Raw genomic sequence first — 23,558 nt, forward strand, 5'->3', positions numbered from 1 at the left:
TCGCCTGTGGTGTACTCCCCCTCCCCCCACGGGCAGGGCAAGCGGAACTGTCGAGCAGGGGTCTCGTTTCCCGGGCGACTCCTCAAGCGTGTAACACAAGAGGCCCAGACGGGCTCGGGGCGACTTCCTTTATCCGAGGCGCGCTGCATGCTGGGACACCGGCGGGCGAGGAAACGGAGGCACGCCGTTGCAGAGAGCGGGAGCGCCTGACGGTGAGTTGCGAAGGGAGTCCGGCCTGGCTCGGCCTAGCTTAGTCCAGCCCGGCCCGCCAAGCGAGGCTCCCTCCTTCCCTCCCTCGCGGTTTCCTCCGGGGGGGGGCCTCGGTTGAGCTGCCCTCGCTGGACCCGCGGAACTCCCAGGCCCCACTTAGGACTGCTGCATTCCTACTCAGAGTAGACCCCTCCCCCTAATCTCCCGTTGGAATTTAGTCGCTCACGTCTCTTTCCGCGAGTTTACTACGTGGGACTTAGTTGGATGCAGCCCAGTGGAGGCAGGTCACTGGAGTGCGTTGATTTCCGTGGCCTACTCCTGAGTAGTACCGACTAGAGAGCCACGTTGGTTGGGCATTGGGTAGGGGAACGTATTCCCCATGGCCTAAGGAAGCGGGCTTAACGCGGGGCTGTCAATTTCCCTCCCTCAAATGCCTTCAAGCGGAAGGAGGGGGCGAGGGCACGATCCAAAAGCACCCCACTGATTTCACAGTGTTAGTGCGTGGTGGGGGGGGGGGCGGGGATATTTTTGCGTGTGCTTAACCGAGACCCTTTGGTGCATTTTGTCGAAGGTACGGGCTCCTGGCTTGGCCAGGCCCACCAAGTACATAGGCCCGATTCATTCTCAGCCTTCCCTAGCCTGGTGTCATACAGCTGTATTGGACTACGACTTCCATCGCCCGCAGAATTAGCCTGGCATACCGGGCTGGGTCTGATGGGAGCTGTAGTCCTAGACACCTCGAGGCAGGGGGAGGATGTAATAACTGCTTTATAATCCCCCTGATCTCTGGAATGCTCCTCCATCTCAGGTGAAGCTAGCACCAACATTTTCCCCCTTTGGACGGCAATTGAAGATGAGTTTTTTTGGCCAGACTCTGGGCAGTGGGTGAGCTGAGTTCCATTGGCTCTGTTCTGAACACCAGCTGTTTGTCAATGTTTATTGGTGTCTGTGTTAATGTTTAGCTGTCTTTAATGTTTCATATGCAGCTATATTATTAGTATTTAACCTGCCTTCACATTGAATGGAGAGAAGGATTGTAAACTGAATAAACAGCAGCAACAATGATAATATTTGGTGCTTACATGAAGCATGCCTTGCTCTTCTGAGGAGCACAGTATAGCCTGACAGGCAGATTTGCACCTAATTCCCCCTGCCAAACTTCCTATTATACCTCTTGTTTTGGAGAAATTTACCACCTAGCTCCCTGCTGTGGGTTTGTTTTCTGCTTCAGTCACACTGGATTTGACTCTATTCTGATGATCCTCAATGTTGCTTGAAGAGTTTTGTGATGCTTCCTGAGATGCTCTATAGATGTCATTACCTTACTTCCTGGGAGTACAAGACACTCTTAAGAAGGGGCAGCCATGGAACAAAAGCTGTTAACACAATGTTGTATTTCCCCCTTCCTCTCTCAGGTTTGAACACACCAAGCTTCAGTCATGTCTATCGGAGTGCCAATTAAAGTCCTGCATGAAGCAGAGGGTCATATTGTGACCTGTGAGACGAATACAGGAGAAGTATATCGCGGAAAGCTCATTGAGGCTGAGGACAACATGAATTGTCAGGTAGGTTGCATTTTGAAAAGTGGTGATGGGTGGCTAGGAGGATGTGGCCAGAACAAAATGTTCCACTTTGGGTCTTCATCTGTTGTGGGAGGTCTTAGCTTTGTCTTTAAAAAAATCAAGAAAACCATAATTGGGGCTCCCCTGATAGAGAGAGAATGCAAAAACATGACTTGGCCACCAAAGTGATTGAGTGATTGGTCGTTTCCCCTTCACCCTAAGTTCCCAGAGCAGGTTGTGACAATTAAAAATACAACATAAAAAAGAAATTCTAAAAACCTACCATTACAAAAATATATGATCACAAAAAATAGAGTTCGTCCTGAAAATATACACCTCAGGTATTGAAGGCAAGGGTCAAGAGATGTGTCTTCAACATTCACAGAAAACTGTATAATGAAGTTGCCAAGTGCACCTCTACAGGGAAGGCGTGTCACAGATTAAGGGCTAAGTTCGTAGGCTCCTTCTTTGTGAATTAGTCCTGTCCTCTTTCAAAGCCATCCAAGTTGGTGGTGATTGCTGCCTCCTGTGGTAGCAAGTGCCACAGTTTAACTCTGTGCTGCATGGATAAGTCCTTCCTTTTTTCTTTTTCTTTTTTTTTTATAAATTTTTTATTAGATTTTCACATTTTACACACACACACAAAACAAAAACAAAACATGTATAATTTCATATTCTTACTTTCTTTACCCCCTTTCCCTGACTTCCCCCCACCCCCTCTTCATACATCCCAATTCCAATAATTAATTCAGCAAGTTCTTATCTCCCATCTTTAACATATTATTGTTATTTTGGAAGTTAGCTCTTTTTACTTATCCACATTTAACTTATCCAGTTATATTATAAACATTAAGTCCTTTTTCTAAGGTCGACCTAATTTCCCTTCCAAGAATTTCTCCCTTCATATATTAATTAGTTATATGTCATAATGGCCAAATACAAAAATCATAAAATTTTGAAATTCTATTCTCCCCTTCCTCCCTACCCCGGTTTCCATCCCTTCCCAAGCAGATGTCCCCAAAAACAGTTCCTAGCCCGGATTCCTCACATCCGAGGCCTTCAAGTCTCTGTCAGTCTCTCTCTGCCGATTTTGTTGATAACCCTTTTTGTTGGTCCTCAGATCTCGAAGGAGTTCTGTCACAGTCACATCAAATTTTCTTCCATCCAAAATACTTAAAAGCAGTTGCTGCAAAAGGTCAGCTGATCTCCCATATTCAAAGAGGAAGTCCCAATCATATTTCTTTATTCTTTTAAATTCCAGTATTCCAGGGACTCCAGGGACTTCTTCCTTCATCTTTCTCATCTTTCGCAGATTTGTAGTCCAAAGATCTTCTTCTTTATTTCCTGACAATATAGGCTTCTGATTGGTATTTTCCTGTAATTTTTTCACTCCTTCTTTCCTCTCCACCAATTCCAAAAACGCCTCCTCTGGTTCAGCTGCAGATTCCTCATCAGTCAAATCCTTTATGCATTCAGCAGAGTTGTTTGTTTTAGGGTTCAAGGTCATAAGTTCTTTATTCATAGCCGTACTCTGCTCTTGCAGGATTCCCACGAGGAAGAACATTTTTTCTATCTCTGCCAGTAATTTTCCCTCTGCAGCCATTGTAATGTCTCTAGTTCCCCCTAGGGGGATTCCAATTACTTGATAGTCCTTTTTCCAACAGTCCGTTACTTGTTGTTTATAGCTACGTTGTTTCCAACCACCTCAATTCAAATGCAACACTTTTAATTCAGAGAGTCATTAAATAACAAAGTTCTTAACTTTAGCCGCCCGTTTGACAGCTCCTTTGACAGCTGTCAAACTCCTTATTCTTTTTCCTCCGGCTCACACACAGGACGCTCCCGGGTTCGGGGGGGGGGGTTTACACAAAAACTTCCGAAATTCCTCACTTTCTCTCCAGCACAAGACTTCTTCTGTCAAATTCTTGGAAGTATCTTTTATCTGACACCAAAAACAGTACTCTCCACCTTAGTTCTCCGATCCTTGCTTTAGATCGTTTGTAGGTAGGGGGGGTGCGGACTTCCCTTTAGCACATCCCCTGGTTGTACCGAATTCAAAGGTATAAATTTTAAAGTCCATTCTACTCACGGGTTGTTCTTTTTCCAGTCCGAATTTTGGGAAAAAAGTCAGCGCTCTCCGGCCATGGCTGCGCGGCTTCGCTCCACTGAAGTAGCGGTCTACTCACAGCACCACGCCACTCCCCGTACCCTCTCCGTAGCCTTTAAAAAGGCTCTTCGTGGGTCGGGGAAGGCGCTTAAAGGTGCCCGCCGAGTCACCAAGTCCGCAGGCTTCCGCGCCTGCGGTTTCTAAGGGTCCCCGCGTCGCCGGCGCGGTAAGACCCGTCTTCAGCAGAGCCGATTCCCTCCGGAGCTCGGAGGGAATCCGCCATTAGCCGATCGCGCTAACCCGGAAGTCCAAGTCCTTCCTTTTTTCAGTCCAAAATCTCCCAACATTTGGCTTCGTTGGATGCCCCCAAATTTCTTGTGCTTTGAGAGAGACAAACTTTCCTCTGCCCACTATCTCCATGGCATGCTAAATTCTTCTATAAAGTTTTTTTTATAGAAAAACCTCTTACCCTGCCCACGCGTCCCAACTATTCTTATTTAAATTTCCTACCTTGCATAAGTGGAGCTAGAGGACCCTTGGGGTACCCTCCACAATTATGTGATTCTGTGGCTGCCAAGATCATACCCTCTGCCACCTACCCCTGGGATTATCTCTCCCTGGAGCCTCCCAATGTTCTGAACTACAGCGTCCTTGACCATTGGCTGGGACTGATGGGAGTCATAGTTTATCAACATCTGGTGGGTACCACATTGGTTATCTCTTTTAAGGTCTCATGGGCTTGTCGTCCTCAACACCAGTTGAGTTGATGCAGAAGACATTTTAGGAGTGGGCGAGGACTCTCTATCTACTGAGGTGGGCACAAGCGCTCTTAAGAGTAAAATGAAAGCCCTGAGCCTAGGTTGCTACTCCAGAAAAACTCCCGAAACAAAGCAGAGCTCTCCTGGTATATCCTTTTTGGCAGTCTTCTCCAACTTGGTGCCCTCCAGCAGTTTAGGCCCACAGCTGCCTTCAGCCCCAGCCAGCACTGCCATATGATGCTGCCGCTGATGGGAGTTGCAGTACAAAACAACTGAAAGGCATTAGATTGGCAAAGGCTGCTCTTTAGTATAATACTTTGGAACATCTGCTTCATTTACTCCCCAGGCTGTTAAACATTGAGGATTTCTTAACACTTTAAAAATATTAATAATTGCTGTGACTTCTTTGTCCTGTGTCATCACATCCATATTTTTAAAAAACATTTTCGTAATTGCCCTAGGAATTTTGATTAGCTATTAAAGGGTGGGGATAAAATTTAAGAAATAAGGCTTGGAGAACTGAGATCAACATACAGGTGCTAGCAACTTTGCTGCTTCATCTGTTCCTGCACCTATCCTGCTGTTCTCAAGCTAATCTGAAAACAAGGGCTCCTCCTTGCTGCTTTAAAGACACATCCACAGAAATGGGAAAGCAAAATGCTTTTCACTTGTCTTAACTCGCCAATATGACATACTTGGTCAGGCAGCCTTTCCATTTTAGGAACCAGCTGGCCGTTTTTGCCGTTGCGCTTCTTTTCTCAAAGGCTCTGTCCTGTTCAGCTACTCATTCTCTCTTTCCAGATGTCCAACATCACAGTGACCTACAGAGATGGGCGTGTGGCGCAACTAGAGCAGGTGTACATTCGGGGGAGCAAAATCAGATTCCTCATCTTGCCCGATATGCTGAAAAATGCACCAATGCTGAAAAGTATGAAGAACAAAAACCAGGGCTCTGGGGCCGGAAGGGGCAAAGCTGCTATCCTGAAAGCCCAGGGTAAGTAGTGGGGCAGGCTGCGTGCTGCATAGGAAGCCAACTTACGCTGTGTCAGATCATTGGAGTCCATCTTGCTCAGTATTGCCAACACTGACTGGCAGCAGTGGGTTACCAGACCAGAATTTCTCTTGCCCATACTGAGAGATGGGACGCAGGTGGCACTGTGGGTTAAACCACAGAGCCTAGGACTTGCCGATCAGAAGGTTGGGGTTCGAATCCCCGTGACGGGGTGAGCTCCTGTTGCTCGGTCCCTGCTCCTGCCAACCTAGCAGTTCAAAAGCACATCAAAGTGCAAGTAGATAAATAGGTACCGCTCTGGCGGGAAGGTAAACGGCGTTTCCGTGCACTGCTCTGGTTCGCCAGAAGCAGCTTAGTCATGCTGACCACATGACCCAGAAGCTGTACGCCAGCTCCCTCGGCCAATAAAGTGAGATGAGCGCCGCAACCCAGAGTCTGTCACGACTGGACTTAATGGTCAGGGGTCCCTTTACCTTTATACTGAAAGATGCTTCCAAGGATTGAATCTGGGACCTTCTGCTCTCCATTGCTGACTAGGGCTGGGTTTTCAACATCATGGTATATCACCAGCTAAACATCGTGTTATACCGAAACAGTCAAACCTTGGTTCTGGAATGGCTTAGTCGCCGAACAAATCAGCTCCTGAATGCTGCAAACCCGGAAGTAAATGTTCTGGTTTGCAAACGTTTTTTGGAAGCCGAACTTCCAATGCGGCTTCCACTTGAGGGCAGGAAGCTCCTGCAGCCAATCGGAAGCCGCGCCTTGGTTTTCAAATGGTTTAGGGAGTCAAGTGGACTCCCGGAACAGATTTAAGTTCGAGAACCAAGGTACCACTGTATATCACAATGTCTGAAATAAGGGCGGAGCTATGCAGAGGCATCAGCTAGCCTCGCGGTTTCCCCCACATTATGATTTTTGCATAACTTGCACGTCCATCATGATTCACAATATATTGCCAGGTCAAAAATTGTGAAGCCGCTATATTTCTATGGACTACAGTCACTTTTGGACAATATACCACCCAGCCCTATTGCTGACTTTATAGCCCTTCTCAGAATGGAAGGCCTGGCTCTTGGCAGCAGATGCTGCAGGCTGAGCTGACCCCTTTGGAACGTTCTAAGTTGATTCAGGATAGTCGAAAAGTCTTCATACAATGCACAAGCAGCTATGAAATGTGCTGCCACGGACGTGGCCCGTGGCTTAGATGCCTTTTAAAAGTGGGTTTGTCAGTGGCTACTGGTCCTGATGGCTGAAGGAAAACTGCATCTAGATCCTGTTTGCTTCGGAGAAGCAGCAGAGGTGTGTTTATGTGATGGCCATGTTTTTCTCCTTGAGATCATCTCAGAAGCAGCAGTTTGCAGTCAATGGGCCTTTGGTCTGACTCAGCAGGGAACCCTTCTTGGATGTTCTTACAGGGTTTGCGCTTCCTCTGTTCAGTTTATGGCATTGTTTGCTGTTGTTTCCCCTGCAGTGGCTGCCAGAGGAAGAGGGCGTGGCATGGGGCGTGGCAACATTTTCCAGAAGCGGCGGTAACTTCGGACGCAGCCTTTTCTCAATGAATTGAAAACTGTAGTTGTATAATGTGGTGGTGATGGGCTTTTGTGTTATTCAATAAATGTGTTTCTTACAAAATGGAGGGACAGCTTCCGTTGTGTGGTATGAACTTTGTTGTGGGGGGTACTGCTTTGCTGTTGCCACACAAGGTGAATAAGCCTGGCCCAGGGGATGGGGGCAAGCAGACAGACAGAAAGGCTACCATCATGCTGTCCCTGTTGCTCCTGTACCGGTTCCAGACTGACTTTCAGCAGCCAATGCTACTGGTCAGTTGAGACGGCTTCTTTTTTTACCTTCGCCTATGAGTCAGCTATGAGCCTGTTGATTTTCAGTTCAGATTTTTCACCCACCATTTATAACAGCAACTTGGGAGATGGTGGTGTTTCCCCCCAGGGCTCAGCAGATGGGTTGCTCCAAGAACTGGATGGTAGATGATCTTAGTAAGAAATAAAACATGGGAAGGTGAAACCACACTTTACCTTGATTATTTATTTAGGTTTGAAGCGGCGTCCTTTGCAAAAAAGTTTGCACATTCAGCGAGTACTGTTTGCATGAGCTTGCACCTGCAGACTGAATTCAGGCTGTTCATTTTGCCAGAACATTGTTTTGGGTGGGGTCTTTGGAGGGGATTTTTTCAGGCACAGAGGAGAGGTAGATGAGCAACAGCTTTGCCAATGCAGATGAGGCCAGTGTGCTGCATATTTGATGTTGGAGGCATCTCCTTTTAACCTGTAATGTGACCCCTGAGCATGTTCATTGGCAGCCTTCTGAGTCATCCCAGTGGCCCAGTGAGGGAGGCAGCAGCTCTGGAAGTTCAAAGGCAGAGACTGTTCCCCGCTAGGCTACCTGAGATCCTCTCCAAGGGAAATCACAGGCAACACATGCCTGCTACTAGTGCAATGCCACTTGCTAGAGGTGGGATCTTTGCTCCTGATAAAACCCAAAGATTTTTGGAGCAAATATTCTCTGCGAGCTGCCTGGAGGCTTTGCAGCATCATTATGTGGCTGGGGAATGCGCCAGTCATAATTCTGCCTTCACACACAGTCTGGAGAGGGATGGTGCTTCAGGAAGGAAAACGTGACTGGAGGGAAACCAGAGGACGAAAAATCTGCTGCTTTGGGAGAGAGAAACATTGCAGCCCAACATTGCATGGGTTTGTTCAGATCAGGAAGTGGAATCCAGTCCCATCTCCCAGCCTGCCCAAAAGTTGCCAGACCCAGTTCCTTGGAGGACTTTTAAGGCACCTCCCAGCCCTGAAACAGTGCCATCACCACAGTAATATTCAGGGTGGGGGGTTCCTATTACTAATGTGGAAAGACACAAGGTGGGGAGAGGGCATCTCCCAGTAAAAGTTCGCTTCAGGGCAACTGTTGCTGCTTCAAGTGGGTTAGCCTGCAGGTGTTTTATGTGCTGCAGATGTTGGAAGACATCATTTTAAATCTCTGCAATTTTAGCAAAATTACAAGTAGCTCAGAAAGCAAAACGCCTAGTAGGGACAAACGTGGGGTTTGCTACTTAAATTGTAGCAGATGGGAGTTCGGTTTTCGTGTAGCAAGCTTTTTAACTTTTCTGGGATGCCTACCTCTGCTTTTTCTTTCTTTTCCCCACCCTGCATCATACGGTTTGTGCGTGAGCCCTTTCATTTGTCTGCATGCAACCTCCCTCCTTCCCACTGCGATGCTTTTGCCTCTTATTGCAAGAAGACCATTTATTATCATTCGCCACATACAGCAATGGTCAACACTGAAAAATGCACAGGGGAGGTTTTCCAACTCTCCCTTCAGTTTCCTTGCTGGCATCGGAAGCGGGGCCTTGTCAACACTGCTTCAAAAATTGTCAGGTGATCCTTTACAAGCAGCAAGCGATGCAGAACTTTTGCATGTTGTTTTTGTTTTAAAAAAAATACATGCACATTTGTATCTCCATCTCAAACAGCCCATGCAGCAGAGATGCTCCCAGCAGACTCCTCCCCCTGCTCCAGTTTGGTCCATAACTGAATCTGCAAAAGGATATCTTCTCTGCCTCACAGTCCCCTACCCCACATATTCCTAGCCTTGAAATATCCTGACACTGCAACAGTCACATGTCCTTGGCTTGCACACTCTGTAGAACGTTGCATTCCATTGCCCTTTTGTCTGGAGACTGGAACAAAAAAAACCAAAACAAAATACCAGGCTTGCAGCAGCTGCCACCGCCTCTCCTCTCTAAGGTCTGCAAGCCATGGCTGCTCAGCCTTTAGATGCAGCCTCCATCCCACCACCACTTGGGGGTACAGGCCCCCGCCTGCAAGCTGAGGGAGGGGGCAGGAGCTGCTGCTTTGTCCCAACAACTTGTGGTGCTGCTCATTTTAAGTTCTCTACCTTGCCCACTGCCTCCTGATGGCTCGCTCTTCCTAGGTCTGCGTTCATGGCCACGGTAAGTGACTAGTCCCTGTTGGGTGGGGGCGTGTCTGTGTGATGCAAACAGTGGTTAGAAGGAAGCTGCTCTGGGGAGCAGACAGCAGCAATGGGCCCTGGCTGAAAATCTTCCAAGCTGGGCAGGGTTGCTGCTAAAGGCAAGAGGACCTCTTGCGGTCGGGACTCTTGCTGCCAGGGCTTCAATCTTGCAGAGAAGGCCTCGCACGCCCAATCACCTTTCGCAGGACTGCGGGGGGAAGTCATGGAACATGCTTCTAGACGTCGTACCTTCCTCTTCCTCAGTCTGGCTGGTCTCTGCCCCACTGGAGAGTTCGGCCTCACAGTCGAGGACCTCGTAAATGGTGGGCAGGGTGGTGTGCTGGCTCAGGCGCTTCCGCAAGCCCACGAGCAGCGGCTGGGGCATGGATGAGATATCCACGTTGTTGCCAAGGTCGATCCACGCCAAGGAAGGGAACTTGCTCGCCTCCTTCATGGCGTCGGTGAGGTCCTTCACAGTGGCGCGGGTCAGGCGGTTCCCGTTGAGGGAGAGGTGAGTGAGGTTTGGCAGTGGCCACAGGAAAGGCAGCAAGAGGTGCATCATCTCGTCCGTCAGGTCGGTGAAGCTCAGGTCCACAGTGCTCAAGTCCTCGCCTTTGTTCTGCAGGTAATAAGCCAGGCGGTGGATGTCTCTCATGGAAAGGGGAATCCCTGACAGATCCATCGTGTCTGGGCTCAGCTTCTTTTGCAAACTGTTTTTCAGACTAAAAGAGAGAGAGAGAGAGAAAGAAAAAGACAGTTTTTAGGAGGAGGCGAGCTTCAAAACAGAGTCTAAAGCAGCAGTTCTCAACCTGTGGGTCCCCAGATGTTGTTGGACTACAACTCCCATCATCCCTGAGCTCTGGCCTTGCTAGCTAGATCGGAGTTGTAGTCCAACAACATCTGGGGACCCACATGTTGAGAAAGGCTGGTCTAAAGACCATCACCTCCTGGCAAATAGAAGGGGAAGAAATGGAGGCAGTGAGATTTTACTTTCTTGGGTTCCATGATCACTGCAGATGGTGACAGCAGCCACAAAATTTAAAGATGCCTGCTTCTTGGGAGAAAAGCAATGACAAACCTAGACAGCATCTTAAAAAGCAGAGACATCACCTTGCCAACAAAGGTCCGTATAGTAAAAGCTATGGTTTTCCCAGTAGTGATGTATGGAAGTGAGAGCTGGACCATAAAGGAAGCTGATCGCCGAAGAATTGGTGCTTTTGAATTATGGTGCTGGAGGAGACTCTTGAGAGTCCCATGGACTGCAAGAAGATCAAACCTCTCCATTCTGAAGGAAATCAGCCCTGAGTGCTCACTGGAAGGACAGATCCTGAAGCTGAGGCTCCAATACTTTGGGCACCTCATGAGAAGAGAAGACTCCCTGAAAAAGACCCTGATGTTGGGAAAGATGGAGAAGAGGATGACAGATAGTGTTCTCGAAGCTACCAGCATGAGTCTGACCAAACTGCGGGAGGCAGTGGAAGACAGGAGTGCCTGATGTGCTCTGGTCCAGGGGGTCACGAAGAGTCGGACACGACTAAACGACTAAACAACAAATACCTTCAAAACATGGGTTGGTCATGCAGGACAGGTCTGGTCCTTAAGGGGAGACTCCTTTCATGAGCAAACTTAGGGGATATTTGCAGACCAGGGATTCATGAGGGATGGGAGTTCATGGGGTCATAGCTAAGTGGCGGGGCATCTGCTTGGCCTTCAGAAGGTCCCAGGTTTAATCCCCAGAAGGTTTAATCTCCAGGAAGAGATTCCTTGCCTGAAATCTGCACCCAGACTCCCCACCCCCGGCTCCGGCCCAATCCTCATCCCTCACCTGGCCTGGGACCTCCGCCGGGACAGGCCTTGCCGGTGCCACTTGGAATGAGGAGTCAAGTGGTAAATCAGCTGCCGGCAGATCCGGTCTGAGGACTTCCAGGGGTCGTATTCCTGAAAGCAGAAGACCTGAAGTCATTGGCAGGGACTCAGGCACTGGTCTCCTCCGTTTGTGCAGTGCCCACCCCCTCCTGCGCTGCAGCTCTAGAGTTTCCTGCAGATCAATGCAGATCTATTTCACCCAAAACATCCTGTCCTGGTGCTCAGGCGTCAGCAGAGCCAGCTCAAAGGGGAAGAGCCTGGCGGAATAAGACCGCTGTAAAAGAATAAATAGCAAAAGCAGCCATGTTGTTATTCTGCAAACCAGCCGCAGCTGGACACTTTCTTTCCAAATGTCACAGAACTGTGGCAAGCTTCGCATTACTTCGCTCAATCCTTATTAAGACTGGGTTTTGGAGTCTTTTCCTGGGCCTACATGGCTTCCTTTTCATGTCCCTCGGCTTTTCATGTCCCTGGATCTGGCCGCCCAGGGTAGACGCTGCAACCGCAGCTCACCATGTGAGGGCTGCTCTGAAGAGAGGAGAGCTGGAACCCAGGGGAATTTTACGGATGCTGATTTACCTCATCTTAGCACAGATGCTGGACTATCAGCCAGGCCAGAAAGGCTCACCTGGTGCCATCCTTACATGTATTTAGGCACCAAGCAAAAACATCCCTTTTTACCCAGGCCTTCGTCCAACAATCTATGGCCTTATAAAATTGTGGGAAACTGCTGTTATGATTTTTCTTCCCGTGGTTGTTTTATTTTGTTATTATTATTAACGCTATGTAAATTATGTTTTTAATATAATATAATATTAAATATAATATATAATATAATCCCATGCTGGGATGTTCGGACAAAGGATGTAATAATCATACAGTGGTACCTCGGGTTAAGAACTTAATTCGTTCTGGAGGTCCATTCTTAACCTGAAACTGTTCTTAACCTGAGGTACCACTTTAGCTAATGAGGCCTCCTGCCGCCGCCGCACGATTTCTGTTCTCATCCTGAAGCAAAGTTCTTAACCCAAGGTACTATTTCTGGGTTAGCGGCGTCTGTAACCTGAAGCGTCTGTAACCCAAGGTACCACTGTAATAATAATAATAATAATAATAATAATAATAATAATAATAATATTGTGCCGATCTGTCTGGGTTGCTCCAACCACTCTGGACAGCTTCCAACACACATAAAAACATAATGAAACATCAAACATTAAAAACTTCACGATAAATAAATAAATAAAGGCACAAATCTGCAAAGGCCCTCAAGTGATGCTGAGGCAGAATAATCTCTGAGGCTGGCTGGCCTTTTCCTCTCCCATTCCCCCACCCCCCATGACAACAGCTTCTCCCTGCACAAGCCTAGCTCAGCTGCATCAGATGTGGCCCTGTTTGCTCTGAAAAGGCAAGGGAGTGGCTGCCTGCAACTTCAGAGTGCTTACTCTCTTTTTGTTTTTTGCAGCGGTGTGTTTGTGCACGATGTTCTTTCTTCTGCATTTTTGGGGTTGTTCAGTGCCAAGGAACTGGACACGGAGCCTCCCCCTAGGGAGCCCCCTCCCCAATTCCAATACCCCCTCACAGTGATTGACTCAACACATTACATCCTGAGCTGATGCAAATGCCCAGAGGAGACTCTCCGCCAAGATAGCTTTTTTTAAAAAAGCCTCCCAGTTCAGGAGCAGTCTACCTCTGAGTAAGTAAAGGTAAAGGGACCCCTGACCATTAGGTCCAGTCGTGGCCGACTCTGGGGTTGCGGCGCTCATCTCGCTTTATTGGCCGAGGGAGCCAGCGTACAGCTTCTGGGTCATGTGGCCAGCATGACTAAGCCGCTTCTGGTGAACCAGAGCAGCGCACGGAAACACTGTTTACCTACCCGCTGGAGCAGTACCTATTTATCTACTTGCACTTTGACGTGCTTTCGAACTGCTAGGTTGGCAGGAGCAGGGACCGAGCAACGGGAGCTCACCCCGTCGCGGGGATTTGAACCGCCGACCTTCTGATAGGCAAGTCCTAGGCTCTGTGGTTTAACCCACAGCGTCACCCGCGTCCCTCCTCTGAGTACCAACTGCAATAAGGACAGATCAGGAGGGGAGGGGCTACCAACATCTCCAAAGATACCTGGAAAGCCACAGAATGATGGTTGGCGGCGGCACCATTATGGGGTTTGAGCCAAAGAGCCATGGCATAGCATGTGCCTGCAGATACAGAGGCATCATGCGGCTTGTGAGTGAGGGAGCTCCTTGTGAGTAAGCAACCCCAGAAACACCATTATCACCAGCAGCTGTGGCCTATATAAAGCCTCCCTCTTCTTCCTCCCAGTTGCTGGAAACAACACAGGTCTCTGGCTCCTTGCTTCTTCCTGAGCTTTTATGACATCAACCTCAGATGGCAGCCTGTCCTTGTTTGATTCCCTGCATTTGACTTTGGCTGGTTTAGACTGCGCTGCCCCGGAAACCCTGCCGACATCTGTGAGTGCTTTGGGGAGAGGCTTGTATTTCCTGAAAGAGGGACCCTAGGAGAAGAAACTTCCAGGCACCTACTGCCCAACTAGCAAAACATAAAAGGTAAAGGTAAAGGGACCCCTGACCATTAGGTCCAGTCGTGACCGTCTCTGGGGTTGCGGCGCTCATCTCGCTTTATTGGCCGAGGGAGCCGGCGTACAGCTTCCGGGTCATGTGGCCAGCAGGACTAAGCCGCTTCTGGCGAACCAGAGCAGCGCACGTTAACACCGTTTACCTCCCCGCCGGAGCGGTACCTATTTACATAGCACACCCCATAATGGGCTCACCTTTTTGGGGCACTGAAGGTCTCGGGCAAGGCTCATCAGGAGATCGTGGGAGATGGGATCCACAAGGTTGAGGAAGGCTGCGTTCTTGTAGAGAACTTCACTGAGGAATGTCCCTTCTAAACCAAGGTCCTGCAGGGAAAAGCCAGAAGATGGAATTGGGGGATCAGAATCTGGGCAAGGTTGTGGAGGGGGTGGGGGTGAGATGCTGCAGCAGGGGGGGCTTCTACAGAGGAGGGGAGGGGAATCACAGCCTCCTGGGCTAAATACTCTGCTCCTTTCTCAAGGAAGGCTTTCCTGGCAAAATCAGTCCCTGACGGAGCACTTGAAGGATAGCTGGCGACTTCCCTTAAAAATAAACATGGGGACCCAAGACCAACTGAGACGGACAACCATGCATTTAAGTGGAATTTGGTTCTGTTTCAACATGAGGTGGGAATCAATTGGATGCTGAAAGGCAGGATAAAGCTCAAGCGCTGCAATGGGAAAGGAGCCTTAAGCCACCAAGTCAGGTTACAACTAGGAGAAGGAAGCCCTCCATCTTTTGGTAGAACAACTCCCAGGAAACCAACCTCAGGGCGTTTGCACCCCCACATTTTAGCCAGGATTGCCCACCCAAAGGTTAGATGCAGAACCCAGATGGAGCTACATCTCAGCCTGTCCTCCCATCCCCCCCAAAAAATGCTGGACGGACCTCTAAATTTGGACTCAGTCTGACCCTTATGTTCCTCCCCCCCCCTTATGGTTTTGATCTATGGGCTACTTTTAAAATGAGACTGCATTTTAAATTGCATTTTAACCTGTATTTTAAATTTGTTCCCCCCCCCCATTATGTTTTTACTGTAATTTTACTGGTGTTAGCCGCCCTGAGCCTGGCTCTGGCCGGGGAGGGTGGGGTATAAATAAAATTTATTATTATTATTATTATTATTAATCTGTCTGCCCACTACTGATTGGCTGGCAGCCAGACGGGCCCCTCCCTACCTCCATCCAGAGGAATCCCCCCCAAAAAAACCCCTCCCCAAAATGCTTCTCTCTTAATCAGCAGGGGAATCCACCAAACCTGGAAGGATCCCTCCCTCACATTGAAGAGGGGTGGGGAAAAGAGGGAAAAAATTCAGGCGAAAGATAAAGGATTCCAAATTCTGAAACACAATTCAAGCATTGCCTTGATTTTACCACGAATAGGATAAAATGCCGGCTATTTTACTTTTTTATTCCTTTGCAAAGAGTAAAGCTGACATGTACGAAAGACTTACATCTCCTCCTCTGCCTTTTTTTTAAAAAAAAAATGAATGATGGATTCTGTCTTTCCCCTTGCCCTGTGTTTATGTTGCACAAGCTACTTGGGTTTACTTTGGAAGAAAGGCATAAATCCATCCTTCATAGGCTAATGATAATTATCATCAGTAATAATTGACTTCTCTGGTCAAAGGAGCGCTAGGTTCGGGGCAAAGGGGTTCCGAGGGTGTCACTGCAAATTGCGCTTGAGGTATTTGAAGTTTCTTCTGTTAAATATATGACCTTTCTCTTGTTATTTCCAAGAGGTACAATAAGATAGTTTTTCTAGGTTTGCAAAGTGGACTTAACGGTCAGAGGTCCCTTTACCTTTACCTGTAGAGCATTGGAGGTGGAGGAGACAAGGACGCCCAGCTGAGTTAAGGGTTAAGAGTATATACTTCCTTCCAAGTATATAACCAGAACTGCAGTCTTGATCAACTACAATGATTTGTATATATTTAATGAAGTAATGGTGCATTCATTTTTTAAAATTGTATATTTTATTGTTTGCTGGCCAGGGTTTTTTGGGAAGAGGCAATATACCGTATTTTTTGGTGTATAAGACTAGGGTTTTTTCCTAAAAATAATGTCAAAAATTAGGGGGCGTCTTATACATGGGGGAGTCTTATAGACGGAAAAATACGGTAAATTTAATACTGATGAGGATTATGACGATAGTACGGGCAATTCCCCATTTACGTGTGTTCAAAGTACACACAACCATGCAAGCATGCAACTGAGGACCCAGCAGTGGCATGAAAAGGAGAAAAAAATGGCCCTAAAAAGTGCAAGAACGGCATGAAAATAGTGTCTAGCAATCCCATGAACCTTTGCATTGACCTTTGAGGCCTGTGCAGAGTTGGAGTTTGAGCAAGGAGATTTGGAGGGAGCGATTTCGGTTGTCTTTTTTTAGGGTTTCCAGAGATTTAGAGGGTGTTGCAGACTTTTTTAATGGTGTTCCCAATATATGCATTTTCCCTTAAACACGAGGTGCCTCGGAATGTAACCCCGTGTAAATGGAGAGGAGTGCAAAAATGCCAAGCATCTCTTGTACAACTCACCCTGGGAGTCGGATCTAAAACACTTATTCCCCAAAACCCGGTACTTTCCAGGATTTTTGGAGGAAAACTCCCTTCAACCCCCAGCCAGGACCACTCTGAGATTGCTGCTTGGTTATTTCCCACTTTTAGAAATTCAGTTTTTATTTCAAAACGTCCTTAGTTTCACCGGAGAGCGTACATCTTCCTACAGCGCCAGCCAGCTTTGAAAGGGGCGGGCGGGCTCGGAGATGACTCGCGGCAGCGACATTACACCGCCCGGAATCCCCGACGGGGTAGCGCACCCTCCTCGCCTTCCTCCACCGAGGACCCTCGGGCGACCTTGGAGGCCGCGGCAAGGGCAGGAGGCACCTCGGGCAACCCGCACCTGCGCCGTTGCCCGCTGGGCGAGGCTTCCGCGCCGGGCACCAGCTCGGAAGCTCGGACGCGCCGTCGGATCCTGGCCAGGGGACACCCGGCGGGGCGTCGCGTCCCTGCGGGGCTCGCCTGGCCCCAAGCCCGGCACGCCCCCTTGCCAGCCACGCCCTGAGCAGGGTACAAAGCCTTGCACGTCGGGGCGGCCGCCCCTTAGCCGCCCAGCCCCGAGTCCGTCGAGCTTCCCCGGCCCGGTGCCCCTCGAGCAGCCGTCTGTCGGCGAGTCTAGCGGCTTGAGCTAAACGGCGGCCGTCGAGGACGCGGCCCCGTCCCGCCCGGTCGGGCCGTGTTTACCTTGCGGAGAAGGCGGAGGGTGCGCGTCGCCTGGTCGCGGCGGCGCTGGCGGAGGGCCGCCTGGATGTCGCGGATCCAGCCCACCCGGCGCACGTAGGGGGGCGCCGGGCTGCTCTTCCGCAGCACCCCCGGCAGCTTCTCGGAGCTCAGCAGCCGCGAGGCCAGCGGGAAGCCCGGGCGGCGCCGCGGCAGCGGGAGCGGGGGCTCCTTCGGGCCCCGGCAGCCCTGCTTCTTGGGCCGGGGCGGCTCCCTTGCAGCCGCCGCCTCTTGCTCCAGGCTGCTCTGCCGCCCCAGCCGCGAGCCCATCGCCGGCCGGGGCTCGGCTCCGCGGGCAGGGCCTGGCCGACCGGGGTCCCGGCGGGATCGAGGGGTGCCTGTTGGTTTGCAGGGGTCTCTTTACATTCCGGCTGCTGCTGCTGCTGCCGGCGCCGCAGTGCCGGGCGGGCGGCGGCGGCGGCGGCGGCGGCGGCGTCTGTCCAGCCCGGCGCGGTCCCTCTGGAGCTCCGGCGCGCTCCCGCCCCGCCCGCGAGATGCGGCTCTCTTTCGGCGGCACGTGCGCGCGGCGGGGAGGGAGCCGAGGCTAAGTGGCGTCCGGCAAGGCGGGCGGGCGGGAGGGAGCCTCTGTTCGGGGCACCCCCTTCCTTCCTTCCTTCCTTCCTTCCTTCCTTCCTTCCTTCCTTCCCCCCCCGCCGGGCTCCGGCCGTTTGCTACCTGCCCGGTCCCCCGCTTGTTCCGTCGGGACTTTGCCTTCCGCTTCTGCCTTCCCCTTCCTGGGGAGGGGGACCGTTCCTTCTCCCACCCCCGTTTCTCGGTCTGCATCTCCAGCGCAGCCCTTCCACCCGCCTGAAACCTCGCCTTGGGCCCCGATCCCAAGGCCGACGATCATCATCGCCCCTTCCTTTTTGCATGCCCGATTTGGGAACTTTTCACGCAGCAAAACAACAACAACACTGTGTGATTTTGGGTTTTTTGGGGAGCTAGCCGACCTAATCGGAAGAGTCTGCGACCAGAAGGAGGAGGAGTATCAGGAAGAATGGACAAAATTTAACGATTACTTAGCTAAATTTGTTAAGTTAAACGAATTGGAAATAGCTTGCAGGCAACAGATTGGCTTAGGAATTTATATAAGTTAAGTGATGTTTAACAAGTACAATTTCGAATTGAAAAGACATAAGGATGTTAATGGACTAAGTTAAGTTTATAAGAATTATGATTTGGAAAGCCGTTATAAGGAGATGCATGGAAATTCAACCAAGGGGAAGCGAGGAAGTCACTTAACAATGTCAATAAGTGGAATTTTAATAAGGATATGATTTATGTTTGTTTGTGTATAATTTTGTGAAACTTAATAAAAAAATTTGAAGAAAAAACAACAACACTGTGTTAAAGCGGAAGGCAGCACCTTCCGTTTCCCACCTGATCCTGGAGGGCTTCCAGAAGGGGGATCAACGTTGTCAACAGTCATCGCAAACAAGCCTGCTGTTGTTTTCAATATTGGGTCCTCTCTTCCCCAGAGTAAAGGGGCGGGGAAACGGTGAACTCTGCAAAAGAGGTGTGAGCACTCAGACCCTGATAAATACTTGGGAAGTGAGGATATTTTGCACTTTCTTCTTTCTTACAGAATTGTAGAGTTGGAAGGGCTCCCAAGGGTCATCTAGACCAACCCCCTGTAATGCAGGAATCACAACTAAATATACCCTGGCAGATGGCCATCCCATCTCTGTTTAACATGACATCCAATGAAGGAGAGAGCCAGTCCACTACATTCTGAGGTAGTCTGTTCCTCTGTTAAACAGATCTTACTGTCAGAAAGTCCTTCCTAAAGTTTGTTGGAATCTCCTTTTGTCGGTTTCGGTCCTACCCTCCAGAGCAGTAGAAAGCAAGTTTGCTCCATCTTCCATGTGACAGCCCTTTTGATATTAACATCAGAAGAGCCTTTTGGATCAGGCCAGAGGGGTCCTATCTAGTTCAGCATCTTGCACTCTCCCGTCCAGTGGTTTCCAAGATCTAGTATTCAGAAGCATTGCTACCTCTAGCTCCCTTGAAATGCATTTGCCGTTTTTTTTAATATCCATTCAGCCAGTTTGGAGAGATGCTTTTCTGGGCATCTTCGCATCTTTTCTCTTTTCACCACCCTGAACGTTTGGGCTTCATTTGCAAACTTGGCCAGCTCATTCCAAACTCCAGGACACTTCTGAACAAGTTAGCAAGCACCAAGTCTGCTCCCAACGCAGTTTTGTGGGGGACCCCAACTTCTCAAATCTCTCTATTTTGACAATGGTCCAGCTTTCATTGGGACGCGGGTGGCGCTGTGGGTTAAACCACAGAGCCTAGGACTTGCCGATCAGAAGGTCGGCGGTTCGAATCCCCACGACGGGGTGAGCTACCGTTGCTTGGTCCCTGCTCCTGCCAACCTAGCAGTTTGAAAGCACATCAAAGTGCAAGTAGATACAGTGGTGCCCTGCAAGACGAATGCCTCGCAAGACGGAAAACTCGCTAGACAAAAGAGTTTTCCGTTTTGGAGGTGCTTCGCAAAACGAATTTCCTATGGGCTTGCTTCGCAAGACGAAAATGTCTTGCGAGTTCCTGCAGGTTTTTCCCCCTTTCCCCCCCTTTTTCTGAGCCGCTAAACCGCTAATAGCGCTAATCCGCTAAGCCGTCAATGGGCTTGCTTCGCAAGACGAAAAAACCGCTAGACGAAGAGACTCGCGGAACGGATTCTTTTTGTCTTGCGAGGCACCACTGTAAATAGGTACCGCTCTGGAGGGGAAGGTAAACGGCGTTTCTGTGCGCTGCTCTGGTTCGCCAGATGCGCCTTAGTCATGCTGGCCACATGACCTGGAAGCTGTACGCCGGCTCCCTAGGCCAATAATGCGAGATGAGCACCGCAACCCCAGAGTTAGCCACTATTGGACCTAATGGTCAGGGGTCCCTTTACCTTACCAGCTTTCATTTTCTGCCTTGGGTGCTCTGAGCCCCTCCTCCCAACAACAGTTTTTAGTTTTGAGGCTTCCAAGAAGAAGAAGAAGAAGAAGAAAAGAGCTGGCGGGGAGCAGTCTAAGAAAGCTGAGCTGCCTGCTGAGGAGTCGGCCCCTTAATCTCGGCACAATGTCCTCTTTCTCTCTGGCAAACAGGGGTCTCTAAAGCAGGAGACATTGGGGACTGACCCTGAGACCTTCCACCTGCTAAGGCTAAGCACACACTCTAATTCTGAGCCCTCTAATTGCACCAAGCCCTGGAGGCCAGAGGGTGTCTCCACATGCCCAAGAAACCTGGGCTGGCTTTGGTTTCCTTCCTGACTGCTTCTCCCCTGCAGCGCAGACAGGGCTGCAGATCTGCTATTGTTGTGTAGGAGGATCTAGCTTGGCCAGAGACGCTTCTCCTGTTAGTGGTGCTAGTCCACATGGAACTTGTCTGTGATGCTATTATGAAGCACCTTCAAGGGTTCTGCTGCTGCAAATGCCTTCAATTCAGGCCACACCCTGCAGGTTGTGAATCGACCTCCAGCTGCAAAGAGTCATGAAGCAAAAGAGCTCCGGTTTTTTCCCCTGGCTGCTGTCTGGCACTACCGGAAGGCGCAGAGGTGTCACCTGTTCTGCAAAAGCAGATTGCGAAGTATTGCTAGTGAGAGGACTGTGGCGTCAGAGGAGGGCTGAGGCGATGGCGCCTGGGCGGTTGGAAGAGCAGTGCTCCTGAATATCAGCTTCAGGAAACTGCAGGAAGGCAGAGGGCTGTAGGGCGTGAATCCTGCCCGAAGGTTTCCCTGCCTGATGGCCCCCTTTTTGGGCCTGATCTGGTTTCAGGCTATTCTGTTTTTAGTCAGGTGTGGGTGGGTGGAAAATCACCTTCATATGCTGTGAAAGAGTCAAAGTGTGTCATTCAAGGGGCAGCATCAATGATGGGTTGTTGTGGTGGTCAATTTGGAGGGCCATAGGAACCAACTCCAAGGGCCGAGGTCCCTTCGCTGCCTCCCCAATAAAATATTTGAGGGGAGGGACACCACAGAAAATGGGATGGGAAGTCAATAGACCAAAGGAAAAAATTACGATGTATTGGAATTTTATGTGAAATTTGGAAATAGACAGGAACTTGCCTTGTGGTTTACTTTTGAAAGAAAAGATGGGGCATTAAGACAGAAAATAAGAACTTGTTGATACTTATCCTCTGATCTGAATAAATGCATAAGCATTAAAGCAATGGTAAAGGGCATCACCCAGTCCTCAATTGCAGCAGCCTGAGACCTTTTGATGAAGGGTGGTACAGTGGTACATCGGGTTAAGAACTTAATTCGTTCTGGAGGTCTGTTCTTAACCTGAAACTGTTCTTAACCTGAGGTACCACTTTAGCTAATGGGGCCTCCTGCTGCTGCGCCGCCAGAGCACGATTTCTGTTCTCATCCTGAAGCGAAGTTCTTAACCCGAGGTACTATTTCTGGGTTAGCGAAGTCTGTAACCTGAAGCGTCTGTAACCTGAGGTAAAAGGTAAAGGGACCCCTGACCGACTCTGGCCGACTCTGGGGTTGCAGCGCTCATCTCGCTTTACCGGCCGAGAAAGCCGGCGTATAGCTTCCGGATCATGTGGCCAGCATGACTAAGCCGCTTCTGGCGAACCAGAGCAGCGCACGGAAACGCCGTTTACCTAGGAGCGGTACCTATTTATCTACTTGCACTTTGACATGCTTTCGAACTGCTAGGTTGACAAGAGCAGGGACCAAGCAATGGGAGCTCACCCCGTCGCGGGGATTCGAACCGCTGACCTTCTGATCAGCAAGTCCTAGGCTCTGTGGTTTAAATAAATAAAATAATAAATAAATTAAATATCAACAGTGGCCAGCCAGGCTGCAGGGGAAAGGTGTCCGTGAAGCTGGTAGGTGGGGTGTTCTTCCACCAACCTACTTCTGTGTTTTAAGTTGCCTTAAGTTTTTGCTCCTTGGTTTTTTCTCTTGAGAGAAATAAAGGGGTGGGGTCTGAATATAATTGGTGAAATTGGTTCATGGTGCAAGCTGCCCATCCTTCATCCCTAGCACGTGGGCGGCCCTGCCCTTGAAAGCATTTCTTGCAGCCCCCTCTGCGTCCTTGATGGAGTGCTCATCAAGAGGCACTTTGAACAAAAGGAACCGGACATCTCATCTTAATAACAGGATGCCATGCAAACAGCCAGCTGGTGAGTCTTGGCTGTCCAAGTGTCGGCCTTGCCTTAGAGGCGAATGCCAGCTCCGGCAAACTCCACGGTGTCTTCACATTCTGTCCTAGTTCCAGCTTCAGAGGAATGTTGCATCCCCTCCGTAATGATAACGTTGAGCTGGCGGGACTGTAATTAGTGGTTGAGAAAAACACTAATAAGTCACTTAATTGGCTCTTCTTACAGAAGAGGCTTCCTGAAAAGGAAAACTGTAATTAATGCTCCCCGCTGGAGCAAAAGCCAGAAGTGGGATGCATTTCTGGGACATGTGAGATGAAGGCATTTACACACATGACACGGAATTGATGCCGGTTTGTTCAAAGAGCTTGGCACCGAAGCTTGACCTCCTGGTTCACATCTCAGGAAGTTTTGTGTTGAGGATTCATTGCAGAGCAAGCAAGCTGTTTGTACCAACGTGTCTAGAAACCAAAGTTTCACGGACACATTCATTGTTTCTGACAAAGAATTTGGACGTCGTCTGACATTCTTAAGGTGGAAACCACCACAAATGGGAGCAACTTAAGCTGGTGAGCGGATGAGTCACAGACATATTGCATTTTTATCATGTTGGTCGCCAGATATTATTTTTTGTCTAACCACCTTGTTTCGATGCAGGTGGAGCTTAGACAGTGATTCATGCTTTCCTTGTTTTTTCTTTCCACCACACAGACGACTACTGCATCATTTTAAAGGTGTTTCAGCTGGGAAGCTTTCTTCCCAGCACTTTAGAAAGTTTCCCCATTTCCTTGCCTAGTCCAGAGTTTCTCTTCCCACACATTCTTGAGGACTGAGAAACCGTGGCAGGCAGGCAGACAGGTCTATCCCCACTCACCCAGCAAATGAAATGGGAGCTGCCTTTTAGCCCTGTGCTTGTTTGCTGCTTTTCAGAGAGTGGTTGCTTCCCAAAGCAAGGTAAAGGTACCCCTGACCATTGGGTCCAGTCGTGGCCTACTCTGGGGTTGCGGCGCTCATCTCACTTTATTGGCCGAGGGAGCCAGCGTACAGCTTCCAGGTCATGTGGCCAGCATGACTAAGCC

General features: G+C 49.5%; 2 protein-coding genes across 2 annotated transcripts; one reads left to right on the top strand and one right to left on the bottom strand.

Moving 5' to 3' along the window:
* The first annotated feature begins 66 nt into the window (after positions 1 to 66).
* SNRPD3 (small nuclear ribonucleoprotein D3 polypeptide) lies at positions 67 to 7,285 on the top strand. The gene is made up of 4 exons (XM_079957320.1): positions 67 to 212; positions 1,626 to 1,775; positions 5,439 to 5,631; positions 7,121 to 7,285. The coding sequence occupies exons 2-4, from the start codon at positions 1,650 to 1,652 to the stop codon at positions 7,180 to 7,182; spliced, it is 381 nt and encodes a 126-aa protein (XP_079813446.1). The 5' UTR covers positions 67 to 212; positions 1,626 to 1,649; the 3' UTR covers positions 7,183 to 7,285.
* Positions 7,286 to 8,894: 1,609 nt separating this feature from the next.
* LRRC75B (leucine rich repeat containing 75B) lies at positions 8,895 to 17,941 on the bottom strand. The gene is made up of 4 exons (XM_079957026.1): positions 17,341 to 17,941; positions 14,297 to 14,425; positions 11,465 to 11,577; positions 8,895 to 10,361 (listed from the first exon to the last, which is right to left on the bottom strand). The coding sequence occupies exons 1-4, from the start codon at positions 17,644 to 17,646 to the stop codon at positions 9,833 to 9,835; spliced, it is 1,077 nt and encodes a 358-aa protein (XP_079813152.1). The 5' UTR covers positions 17,647 to 17,941; the 3' UTR covers positions 8,895 to 9,832.
* Between the last annotated feature and the right edge of the window lie 5,617 nt (positions 17,942 to 23,558).

This window comes from Podarcis cretensis (assembly GCF_951804945.1).
Source record: "Podarcis cretensis genome assembly, chromosome: 16".
Lineage (NCBI taxonomy): Eukaryota > Metazoa > Chordata > Lepidosauria > Squamata > Lacertidae > Podarcis > Podarcis cretensis.